The 12,230-nt window shown below is 39.5% G+C and overlaps 1 protein-coding gene across 4 annotated transcripts in view; it reads right to left on the bottom strand.

Annotated features, from left to right (window-relative positions):
- LOC104597412 (folate-sensitive fragile site protein) overlaps positions 1 to 11,242 on the bottom strand; it is a 53,495-nt gene extending 42,253 nt beyond the window's left edge. The window contains exons 1-2 of one of the 4 annotated variants that reach the window (XM_088891452.1): positions 10,870 to 11,242; positions 10,729 to 10,796 (exon numbers count right to left, since the gene is read on the bottom strand). In XM_088891452.1, the coding sequence (XP_088747578.1) occupies positions 10,729 to 10,796; positions 10,870 to 10,925 (124 nt within the window). In that variant the 5' untranslated portion in view covers positions 10,926 to 11,242. The remainder of the gene's footprint in view (positions 1 to 10,728; positions 10,797 to 10,869) is intronic. The other 3 variants (XM_088891453.1, XM_010258919.3, XM_088891454.1) reach the window with 3 other exon arrangements.
- Positions 11,243 to 12,230: the final 988 nt, after the last annotated feature.

Below are 12,230 nucleotides of genomic sequence, written 5' to 3'. Positions count from 1 at the left end.
TATCCTCTTTGATCCAGCTGCAAAAGGTATCCATTTGTCCGAAGTCGAATTAAATCCAGTTAAGGGCGATCCAAATTTTTTATTTCTTTTGAAGGGTTACACAACAGGGGTAGCCCATCCCCCAACCCATAACACCCCCCACCCCCACCCAACCAGGTGCAGGCGGGATTTGATCCCAAGTCTCCGCTACGACCAACAGGAGACCTTACCAACCAGCTGGTTGGCACCTTGCAAGGGCGACCCAAATTTGATCATTTTACAATTGAATCAAATATGGATCCACCCCTATCCAAGTCAATCCAATTTAAATCTATATGTTTACATATACTTATTTATATTGTTAAAGTAAAACTGGTTTGAATTTTGTGTTTTTATAAAAGAGTCATTAGTTCAAGTTTCAAACAAGTTAGTTTCAATTCATTTTGTTCATGATATACAATAACAAAGTTTTTTTTTTTTTTTGAAAAAGGTAAGGTAATTTTATTAATATAGAGAAGGATACAATAGGCCCCCGGAAAGAAGGCAGGCCCAAGAACCAGATTACATTACAGCTCAAGGAGATTTCCAGAGTTCAGCTGGGTTCCAATCTCCCTGTTTTGGAAACCATTTACAGAAGCAATCCAGGAAACCACTTTTCCAAAGGAATTAGAGATGAGGCTGTCTATTCCTTTGGCCTTGTCCTGGAACACTGTTGTTTCTCTCCTCCCAGATGGTACTAATCACTGCTGCAGGAATTGATCTCCAAACACTTTTGGCCAACTTGGAAAGTCTTAAACAGTCCCAGCACCACATCAGACCCAGCACAGACTTTGGCATGACCCAGGGCACTCCTACCAAGGAAAGATGGTGATTCCATAAAGAAATTGAAACAGAACAATGGAGGAACAAGTGATTGTTATCCTCTTCCTGTTGACCACATAACACACAATTCAAGTCTTGAATTTGCACTCCTCTCCTCAGCAGGTCTTTCTTGGTGAGGCACCAATCCAGGACAGCAGCCCAAACAAGGGCATGTACTTTGCTAGGAGCTGTCGCATTCCAAACAATAGCAGCTGGAAAAACAGGTCTGTTATCTCCTTCCAAAACTTTGGCAAAGGACCTCACAGGAAAGAAACCGTCTGCACTCCAGATCCAGCTCCATCTATCATCTTCCAACAGGTTTATGATCTGATTTGATAGCAGCTCAAATAACTCCCTTACTTGATTAATTTCCCAATCCTGAAAGTTTCTTCTAAATGAGGGGCTCCAAATGATGGAATTGTTTGAAACTTCATAGCACTCAGCCACCAAAGCATCTTGATTATAAGCCAAGCAAAATAACTGAGGAAACAACTGCGCCAAAGGCCTTTCTGCACACCAAATATCTTTCCAGAAATTTAAATGCTGACCGTTTCCCACCTTCTGAACCAGACCCCTATTCAGCAGTGGATACAAATCCATGATCTTCTTCCACAAAGAACACCCTAGGGAGTCACCTCTGTCTGTATCATATTTAGCTGCTATCAGCCTCCTCCACCAACTCTCTCTCTCTGTCCAAACCTCCAGATCCATTTTCCAAGGAGCGCTTCATTAAATATCTTCAGTTTTCTAATCCCCAGACCCCCTTTTCCTTTGGGGAAACAAATTTGGTCCCAATTGACCAGGTTTATTCTTTTTTCCTCATCCCAACCCTTCCATAGGAAATCTCTCTGGATTTTTTCCAGCCTATGGGCTACTTTTAATGGAATAGGGAAGAGAGAGAAAATAAGAGGCCAGGTTTGAGGGGGAGCTTTTGAGGAGAGTGATCCTGCCTCCCAAAGTTAAATATTTGGATTTCCAAGAAGCTAGTTTTCTTTCCAGCCTTTCAACCACCAGATCCCAAATCAAAGAAGAAGTACACTTGGCTCCTAGAGGCAAGCCAAGGTATATAGTAGGCAAAAAACCAATCTGACAGGCCAGGACCTCAGCTAGAGAATCAAGAACCTCAATCCTGCCCACTGGAATTAGTCTACTCTTAGACCAATTTACTTTTAGCCCTGTTACCACTTCAAACCAGCTTAAAACCCCTAGGAAAATTCCAAGTTGATCTAATTCAGCATCAATGAAGCAAAGTGTGTCATCTGCAAACTGGAGCAACTGGACTTTCTCACCCCCCCCCCTGGACAAGCTTCAAAAAACCTTTCCACAAGCCCAATTCACCCACTTTGTTTGCAAACATAATTAATATTTCCATCACACAGATGAACAAAAGTGGTGAAAGGGGATCCCCTTGTCTAAGGCCTTGGAACTTTTGAAGAAACCTGTTGATTGACCATTCACTAAAACTGAAAATTTTGGAGAAGTAGTGCATACCTTCGTCCAATTTCTCCATTTCTGACCAAAGCTCATGCTCTCCAAGACAAAGTCCAACACCTTCCAGTTCACATGGTCGTAGGCTTTCTCCAAGTCTAGCTTACAAAGCAACCCCGGCCTGCCCTCCCTCTTCCTTGAGTCTATCAGTTCATTAGCTACCAAAATACTATCTAGCATTTGCCTGTTGGGCACAAAAGCAAACTGGTTTTTTGAAATTACTGAGTCAAGAACTTTCTTAAGTCTTTCAGCCAGGGCCTTGGCCAAGATCTTGTAGCAACTATTCAATAAACTAATTGGCCAAAAATCCTTAATCTTTGTTGCCCCCTCTACCTTGGGAATTAGAGAGATGAATGTTGCATTCAGACTTCTCTACAGAGCAGCATTGCGATGAAAATCCTGAAAAACCTTCACCAAATCACCCTTTACCACCTCCCAGCACTTCTTGTAGAATAAGCTCGTTAAGCGATCCAGCTCTGGAGATTTGTCGACTTCCATATTTTTAATCACTTGCAACACTTCCTTCTCTGAGAAAGGGGCTTCTAGATCCCTTTGTTGTGCCTCTGAAAGTCTTTTAAAAGCCAGATTGCTTGGAAGATGTCTTCTTTTCCAATTTTCTTTAAATAAGTCTAAAAAGTACCTTGTGGCAATTCTTTTCATGTCTGTCCAAGTTTCTCCCACCTCCCCATCTAATACCAATCTCTCTAACTGATTAAATCTTTGCCTTGCATTTGCCATCTTGTGGAAGTAACTAGAGTTTCTGTCTCCCTTTTTTAGCCACTTTACTTTAGCTCTTTGCCTCCATTTCAATTCATCTTTATAGGCTAGTTTATCTAACTTCAGTTTAGCTTCTGCCCTCTTTTTTTTATCCCCTTCTGACAAAGGACCCCCCTCTTCCGCTAAATCCAATTCCTTGATAGTTTCTAAACATAACCTCTTGTCAAGCTCCACCTCATTTTTGGAATCGTGTTTCCATAGTTTCAGAAAATCTTTAATGAGGCTGAGTTTTTTTGCAAAAACAAAAGAGCTTGTTCCTTCAATTTGAATTTCTGACCATTTGGAAGTAAGCAAATGGACCAGCCCCTCTTCTTCAAACCAAGCATTTTCAAGCTTGAAGGGAGCTTCCCTTGTCTTTTGAAATCCACACACCAGCTGAATAGGAGAGTGATCAGAAACTGGACTAGGAAGGGCAATCTGTTTTAGATTTTGACAAGCCTCCTCCCATCCAGAAGAGATCAAGAATCTGTCCAACTTTTCCAAAATTGGATTCTCCTGATTGTTTGTCCAAGTAAACTGGGCCCCAACAAGCGGGAGATCAACAAATTCAAATTGATTGACAAAATCTGCAAATCTCCTCATGTCCCTTGATCTACGGGTTCCTCCCTTCTTATCCTCCAAAAATCTCTCCACATTAAAGTCCCCTCCGATCACCCACAGTAAAGAAGTTCCCCCCTCTGGTTGCCAACAAGTCCTCCCGCAATCTCTCTTTCTCTAAATTTACAGTTAGTTCATTTTATTAATAATATATAATGTTTTAATCATTTTGAATGTAATTATTAATGCTATTCAATATCTGATTGCGATCCAATTTCAATTTGAATCCAATATACATACAATGGATAAGATTTGATTGAACTGAAATCTGAATATAAATTAATCAAATTTGGATCTACCTATATCCAATTTGATCTGATCCATTTGCATCCCTAGTAATGTACCCAACCAAGATTTGGAATAGTAATTTTTTCTTTGTAGAATCATCATCCTTGCATTGACATGGGAATGTAATCTTTTTTATAGTAAAATAAAAATTCACTTATAAAAAAGAGTTTTTTAATTGTTATGTTAAGGAAAAGAGCTATGCAAGTAGTAAAAATCCTGCAGGACTCAAAACAAAAGAAAATCAGAAAGATGCAAAATGCAGGAAGCAGCAACATAAAAAGATCAACCCCCCACAGGCCGTACCTCTATGCCAGATGCTATACAAAAAAAGAAAAACAAATCCATACTCAACCTCACCTTCACAATGCCCCACCCCCAGAAAACAAAAACAAAATATACTCGCCACAAGATGATAGGGGAGATTGTTTGGTGGTGTAATGATAAAATATCAGTCTGGCAAGTGGAGAATGCAGGTTCAAGTCTGAAAGTGACCATTTTGTGCCAAAATAAAAAATAAAAAAAAAATAAAGTCAAAAGTTAGGTCCATAGCCATTTCACAGTAGCCCCAAGACCCTGGATAACCAGGACCAACATTGGGTAATGGCCCTTTTACCAACCACTAGACAAAGTCATCCTTTTCACAAATTTTACCTTTGATAGAAAATACAAAAATAAATAACATTCAAACATTTCATTTTGTAAACAATAAAGTAAAACATCAATACAGTTACTGACATATGACTTTTTTTTTATTTCTATTACTGACATATGAATAACAAGAGGTAAAATGTGTATGGATTATGTGTAGTCCCCTTCCATCCTTGGTGAAGGAGATTGTTCATCACCCCTCAGCTTTGGGACACCAGAATACTTCAGATAAAGAGCTCACTGTCTGTATTATTCGTTTTATCCAAATTCTACCTCATTAAACTAAGGAAATCTACTTAGGGGTGCAAGTCGGATGGGCTCGGATTAGGATTTTGTCAAAATTTGAGTGGACCCATGTTAGGAACTTAGGAAGCTGCCTAACTCAGGGGAATTTCAAGGGTAACCTCCGGAATATGAGAGAGAGAGAGTTAGGTAATTATCTGCACTATCTCCCAAGAGCTTAAACTGAGGCATTATATATTCTTATTACAATGGTCCAGTTGTAACTAACTCTGAGCGCAGTTGCATATCCAGTGCTGATGAGGACCCTTAGTGTAAAACCTGTCATAGCATGGGAAGCTGGCCAACTTGGAGGTGGCTTAGCCCCTTGGGTCTGGGTCGTGGGTGCACTCTTAACAATAGTCCTCACCTGGAGATCAATCTGGATATTCTTAGTGTAGCTGCTCAAATGACTCCCAAGTTGCATCCTCAGAAGGAAGGTCAGACTAGATCACCAAGGCTTCCTTTGTGATCTTATTATTTCTTTTAGTCCAACGAAAGTCTATTATCTTGTGCAGCATCACACAGCAACTTCCCATCATCAGAAAAATTCAGCAAAGTAGATCTGCAAATCATATCTCCAGCAATGAACTTCTTAAGCAAAGAAACATGGAAAATCAGATGGAGCTTTGAATGTGAAGGGAGCCCTAGCCTATAAGCAACCTGCCCAACCCTCTCCAATATAAAAAAAAGGCCCAAATAACGGTGAGTGAGCCTGTGCCAAGCCCTTCTGCAAATGTGACTTTCCAGTAAAGCTGCAGACAAAGAAAAAACAAGGTCTCCCACCTGGAAACTGACTTCCTTGTGTTTCTTGTCATAATTAAACATGAATTGCTGGGCTCACACTAGGTTACATTTTAGCTCTTGTAGAATCTGATCTCGTTGCCTAAGGTGTTCATCCACTGGAGCAACTAAAGTGGAGCCCTTCTCATATGAGAGGATGGCTAGAGGGTCTTATCCATAAAGAGCTCAGAAAGGAGTCATCCCCGCTAAAGAGTGGAATGTGGTATTGTACCATGTTTCCGCACATGGAAGCTACTTAACCCACTATTTAAGGTGTTCTCAGAAGAAAAACACCTTAAATATGTTACAAGACGTCTGTTTACCACCTCAATCCACCCATCTGACTGGGGATGGTAAGTGGTAACTAGTAGACTGAATCAAGCAGGTGCCCTGTTGCAGTCAGAAGAGCTTGGCCCAGAACCACATCCTACCAGACATGGTGATGCGTGGGATACTATGGAGTTTCAACACCTGTTTCACAAAAACCTCTGCCACGGTGCCGCCATAGCTGTAGTGTACAGGTGGGGTAAGGCAGAAAAATGAGCATACTTCGAAGGTCGGTTAACCATCACCAAGATGCCCGTTTTGTCAGCCAATGGAGCAGCCAGAAACAAAGTCCATTAATAATTTTTTTTCATCAATAAGTCCATTGATAAATCTTCCTAAACTTGAATCAATATAGGAAGAGGATGAAGGACTCCCGCTAGTAGTTGAGTAACATACTTCTGCCACTGACATATCCCACCAGATGCCACATACTTCTTGATCAGCTCCACCTGCTAATCCAACAAAAATTTGAGGTTCCTCTAGTCTGATAAGATAGTAAATCAATGACTAATGAGATAAGAGTGCTACTTTTGGATTCCGGGCAATAGCCATCAGTTCCTTCTTGTATACAGACTTAGACTTGGCTTGTTGGGATAAGGCCTTGCTACAATAGGCTAGTGGGATGCCTTTTTGCATCAATGACCCCACACCAAACCCAAAAGCATCTGATTTAATAACACAAGCAGTTCGTCGATAAATGGAATAGGAAACCTGTCTCTTATGATGATTTTGTTTAGGGCCCAATAATCAATGAAAAAACACCAAGACTCATCCTTCGTTTGCCAAAAGAATCAGGGAAGCAAAAGGGATGTTACTAGGTTGGATCATCCCCTTATCCAATAGTTCTTGGACTTGTCATTCAATTTATTGTTTCTGGTAATGGGCGTATCAGTACGGCTGGCAGTTGGTGGGCTTGATCTCAGGCAAGAGAGGTTGGTATCCAATGGTCTTGGGACCTAACCGATGGTTTTAACAGAGACCCTCTGACTGTTTTTAAACCAGCTGGTATTCAATCAATAGCTCTTGAACCTTCTATAGGTGGTCCATCAGTTCCCTGGAGGCCTCATTTATTGATAGAGTTGGGCACATTTGCTGCAGCCCCAGTAGCATTAGTGTGGGCTGGTAATTGGCCTTATAAAGTGAAGTCAAACTAATCTGCCTTATATTATCAGGGATTAACACTTGCAAGTGGGCTTCTTCTCCTTCCACCATCGTGAGACGACTCCAATCACATCATAGCACAGGTCTGAGAAGTCTTAGCCACTGTATGTCGAGCACCAAGTCAGCCCCACTAAATTCAAGTGGGTATAAGTCCACAATAAACTGGGAAGTTTGGATTCTCAGGTTAAGCCCTTTGCAAATACCCTCACAACATAGATGGTTCCCATCTGCCACATGAAACATAAATAAGGAAATGGGTTGAATTGCTAAGCCCATTTGTTTCACCAAAGAACAATTAATAGAGTTCAATGTGCTCCCACTATCCACCAAGGCCAACACTGGCCTCCCTTGCATTACCTTTAACCCTCATGGCTTCGAAGAAAGTAAGCCCTATTAAAGCTTGCAGTGATATCCCAAGAGTTTCTAGAGTGTGCTCCAACCCAAATTCATAGTCAGGCCTGTCAGGGCTAGATGGACCTGTCTCCTCATAATACAAATACTTGTCAGGTCCATTGGTTTACAATACAAATACTTGTAGGGCCTTACATCAATGGTCAGGCCCAAATTTTTCAGGGCAATTATAACACAGACTATGGTAGCAGCAGACCTACATTTCGGGCCAATTAAGCTTCTTGATGAGTAGAGCGCACTAGACCTTGGTAGGGGTTGGACCACTAATTATAGGTGGACCAGGTTTATCCAATATGTTATAGTGGATTTGGACTCAGTATGAAGCTTGATTTCAACAACTTATGAACTCGCCAAACTCAGTCAAGTTTCTCTTCATGCAACCTCACAACTTCACAAGGCCAACTACCACCATGCACCTAAGAAGTTTCTTGAGGTCTTCCATTAATAGCTAAATGATGCACTTCACCCTTCTTCCCCAGATCTTTCTCTCAACTTTGCAAATCTAAACATTCTTCATTTAAATGCACCAATAGAGACTTGCCACATAATGCAAATGATTTAGCCTCTTCATTTTCGTTCCTACAACCATCACTCAACAAGGAAGCTTCAATGGAGGACGCTAACCATACATTGACAAAAAACCCATTCAGGCACACCTCCACTTTTTTGGGAAAATATTCAGGTCTTACACCAAACACCCTAATCGCAGCATAATGAAGATTGTCTACGAAAGCTTCTTCCAAACAACCCCAACACATTGTTTTAAAAGTGTAAGGTGCAAGCACCACTTCAAGATTAACACTTGACCATCACTAGTGTAGACTGTTTCAGTGGTTATCTCCAAGTAAATGCACTTACCTGGGTAAGTGTTTCCCAAGAAAGATTCTTTTATTTCCCATGTAAATAAGGCAATGACCATTTTGGCCATAAAAATCCATTATTAAAAGGGTATTTTTGTCCCATTCAAGTGTTGGCAACTTTCCCCCCAAGTGGGAAAGTTATTTACCCACCTAGGAGAAGTGATACCTAGGAAAATAAACTTTCCCTGATCCCCACATAAATCTGAAAAAAGAATATGGGTTTCTTGGTCAATGGGAAAATCCCATTGACCAACTTTCCCCCCTCTCAAAATCCGAAAAAAGAATGCCTCTCAAGTGTAAGCTAGTGGATTTGGCATTTGTTGTCTAACTCCAAAAGTCTAAGGAGAATGGCCATGGAAGCAATGTTGGTAATTGCAAAGAAAGAGAAAGAGAGGGGAAAAGGAGGAGAGAGAGAATATGGGTCTCCCTCCCCTAATGGGTCTAATAGATGTGCTATTATTTATTAATGGGTCCGCCTATGAGTATGGGGCCCCTATTTATAATGATTTTGGGATTCCCGAATTCTAGAATCTTCTTGTATTTTGTTCTTGCCTATTTTACCCTTTAATTGGTATTCTAGAAAGTTCTAGCACTTGAGTTGATGCAAATAGGTCTATTTAAGTGAACAATTGATTTAAACTGCCCCGTTCTAACTCGGGTTTATGTCAGGTTAACTAGATTAACATACTGATATAAATCCACTGTCTTTCACTGAGAGCTCCTCAGCAATATCTAGAAGTGCTCTGATCTGTCAAAGGGGGTAACTATATTTGGCAATTTTAAGCTGAAATGTACACAAATATCCTCTCCCACCCTCCACCAATCTCTTACATCTTGTTTACTATAAACCATAAACCTATCCTCTCAACTCCCTTTACCTCTGTGAACCACCAACTTACCCAAACCATTGCTAGTTGCACAGATCATTCGCTCCCCTTCAGTCATACCTGTTTTGGCTGACATATCTTCTGTGTGCTTAGTCATGAATGAAACCCTGTTTTTGTTTTCTTTACCTTGAAAAACTCCTGGAGAGTTTTGGAAATCTCTCCCCACCCTGAAATTTTCATGCCTTCAGGAAAATAAAGCAACCGTTTACTCTTTTGCCCAAAGAACTTGTACAATGCTAAGTACCTTCCATTTTTGTTCCCCTTCCTCTCAGCCTAATATCTATCTTCTATTCCCTTCATCATTCAAGCTCTTTCACTCAACATTCTGCCTTGCTGAAATAGCACCATCAGTCCAGTTTTTGAACCATCCGATTGCTTCTCCAGCCAACATTACAATAGCCCTTTCATTTCCCAAATCCTTAAAATATCCATTCCCTTGAACTTTGTCTTCCCAAAGACATTTTTTTTTTTTTGCTTCAATATTCAGACCTTCTCCAAACATCAGATGTCATGGTTGCTATATTCATGGAGCATCTACCCATGTCTCTGATTCTAGCGGTGGATGTATAGAATTCACATATGAACTAGCATAAAATTTTGCCCAATACTCTTCATACTGCATTGCAGTTTACATCCTCTGGTCTATCTAACAAATCACACCCTTCCACTTGATCATTGTGCATGTACGAAATATGTTTTTTGATAAATGCATGTAGGAAATATGTTGATAGGCAGATGAGTCACCTCCCAGCAAAAAGGTAACACCATGTTGGGGAAAGAGGTATCTTCTATTCCCTTTGCAATTCCCTAAATTCATGCTTTTTAACTTGTGCTTTCTGAGCTACTCACAATTCCCTAATTCATGTTTGATTGATCATTAAAAAAAAAAAAAACTTGTCATGTTTGCCACTATTGTACCAAAATAGACTGTTTAAAACAAGAGATTAAAGAAAAAGAATTACTGACAGTAGCATCAATCGAAGTCCATTGAATTAGGAACATGAATATCAAAGAATACAACTACCAAATGGGGCCGCTGAGTTCACAAGGTGTGTTCACATTTATATACTCAACTTCCCCTCAAAATGGGGGGACAAAGAAATAAAAAATAAGGATGGGAAAGGATTCGCTGGACAGTGTAACCTTCTACATCAAAGGGGAATCCTAGTTGTGAAAGGCTAAATGGTTTGGCTTGACGCGTTCAAACTGTCTTAAGGCTTTTGAAGTATTGGCCAACCACGTAACACGAATTCAACAGAAATGAATTAATTAGCTAAATTTTAACATGAATTGAATGTCTCTCATTAAGAAAATGATTGACAACGAATTCGACAGAAGAAGATACAATCAAGATAAAACTGAAAGATGGAAGGTTATCTCACTGTAATCCTTTAAAAACTTCTTGTGACGGTCGTATGCGTTGAGTCCTCGAATGTGGTCCTGATATTGTCTGTAAACATCAAATTTAAGTAAATAAACCAAAGAAGAATGGGATCCAGAAATCAAGATAGATAGAAACTTACTGTTTTCTTTCTTCCTTCTCGAAGATCGTCGATTTGGTTGACCTAAACGACCCCATGTTTGCTCTGTTAAAAAGAAGCCCTAAGCTTTCATCTGAACCATGTTTGCGCGTGACAGTTAACACGAACGATGTCGATGCGGGAAAGGAAGACGAGAGGTTCCCTTCGCCGGAGGAGTCCGATCTGTTCTCACAAAGCGCACCTCACACGGACCTCGTAGTAACGTGGCATTTCCAGAAATTTTCTCGGCTGTCGGCCTCCAACAGCTAAAGTTTTTCCCAATTTTCATAACATTCCACTTCATCAGCTTTCCACGTTCTCAATACAATTTCTGTCTATCAAAATTTTGTAAAAGCGGAGGTATCAAATTTTGGGTGATGTGCCAACATTTAATCGGTTCCATTTAATAATATGAATTTGCCACTTGGTGTGTAAGGTGTCAATCAGCTGGTTGGTAATATTTTCAACAGGGTCAAAAAAAGAAATTTCAATTGAATCGGTATATGTACATGTTTATTAATGACCTGTGGGTCGTTTTATTTTAGCAATCTTTTAGTTGCACTGTAGGGAATAAATACGATTTTAAAGACAATGATCAACGGATACGATTCAATCCTCTTTCTCTTTGCGATTTTTCAGATTCATAATTTTACAATTTTTTTATTTAAAAATTAAACAATTATCGATAAATTATATTCTGTCTTTTTTATTATATTTATAATAGAAGAAAAACAAGAATCCAAAAGGAAGAAATGAGATGGGTACAATAACAAGATCGACCAGCTCCGAAGGTGCAGGGAGAAGAGAGGAAGGACACAAATGTAAAATTGAGGAATGATGAGGAGGATGATGTTTCAGCGAATAAATGTAAAATTGAGTCTTGAGTTCTGACATAAATGAATAGTCATTATTATTATTTGTTTTCTTACAAATAAAAAGGCATTAACGATAGAGTTAATTGCACATTTAGTGGTGAATACGTGTCATGTTTGGGGAGAAATCAAACGGCTTCGGCTGTTTTATGTGGACCTGGCAAAAAGTTGATCCAATTGACCCAATCCGAAAAAACTGGGTTGGGTCATAGATCAACCCGCTGACCCATTTGTCAAGTTTAATCAAGATTATTTATATATTGTTAGAAGTTTTAATTCTTTAATTTTTTCTATTTAGTTTTTATTTTTTATTGTTTACTCTTTAAATTGTTAAGTGTTCAAGTTTTTTATTTTATATTTGAAATTTTAAGGTTAATTCTTTTAATTTTAATATTTTTCATTATTTTTTAAAATTCAATTATTTTTGTGGATGACCCGAATTGATCCATGGGTCAACCCTAATCCGAACATTTAGGATTAGGGTCTAGCATT

The sequence above is a fragment of the Nelumbo nucifera genome, chromosome 7 (genome assembly GCF_055504915.1).
Source record: "Nelumbo nucifera cultivar China Antique chromosome 7, China Antique-T2T, whole genome shotgun sequence".
NCBI classification, from domain to species: domain Eukaryota; kingdom Viridiplantae; phylum Streptophyta; class Magnoliopsida; order Proteales; family Nelumbonaceae; genus Nelumbo; species Nelumbo nucifera.
The sequence above is the reverse complement of the archived record's forward strand: the minus strand, read 5'-3'. Positions and strand labels throughout refer to the sequence as shown.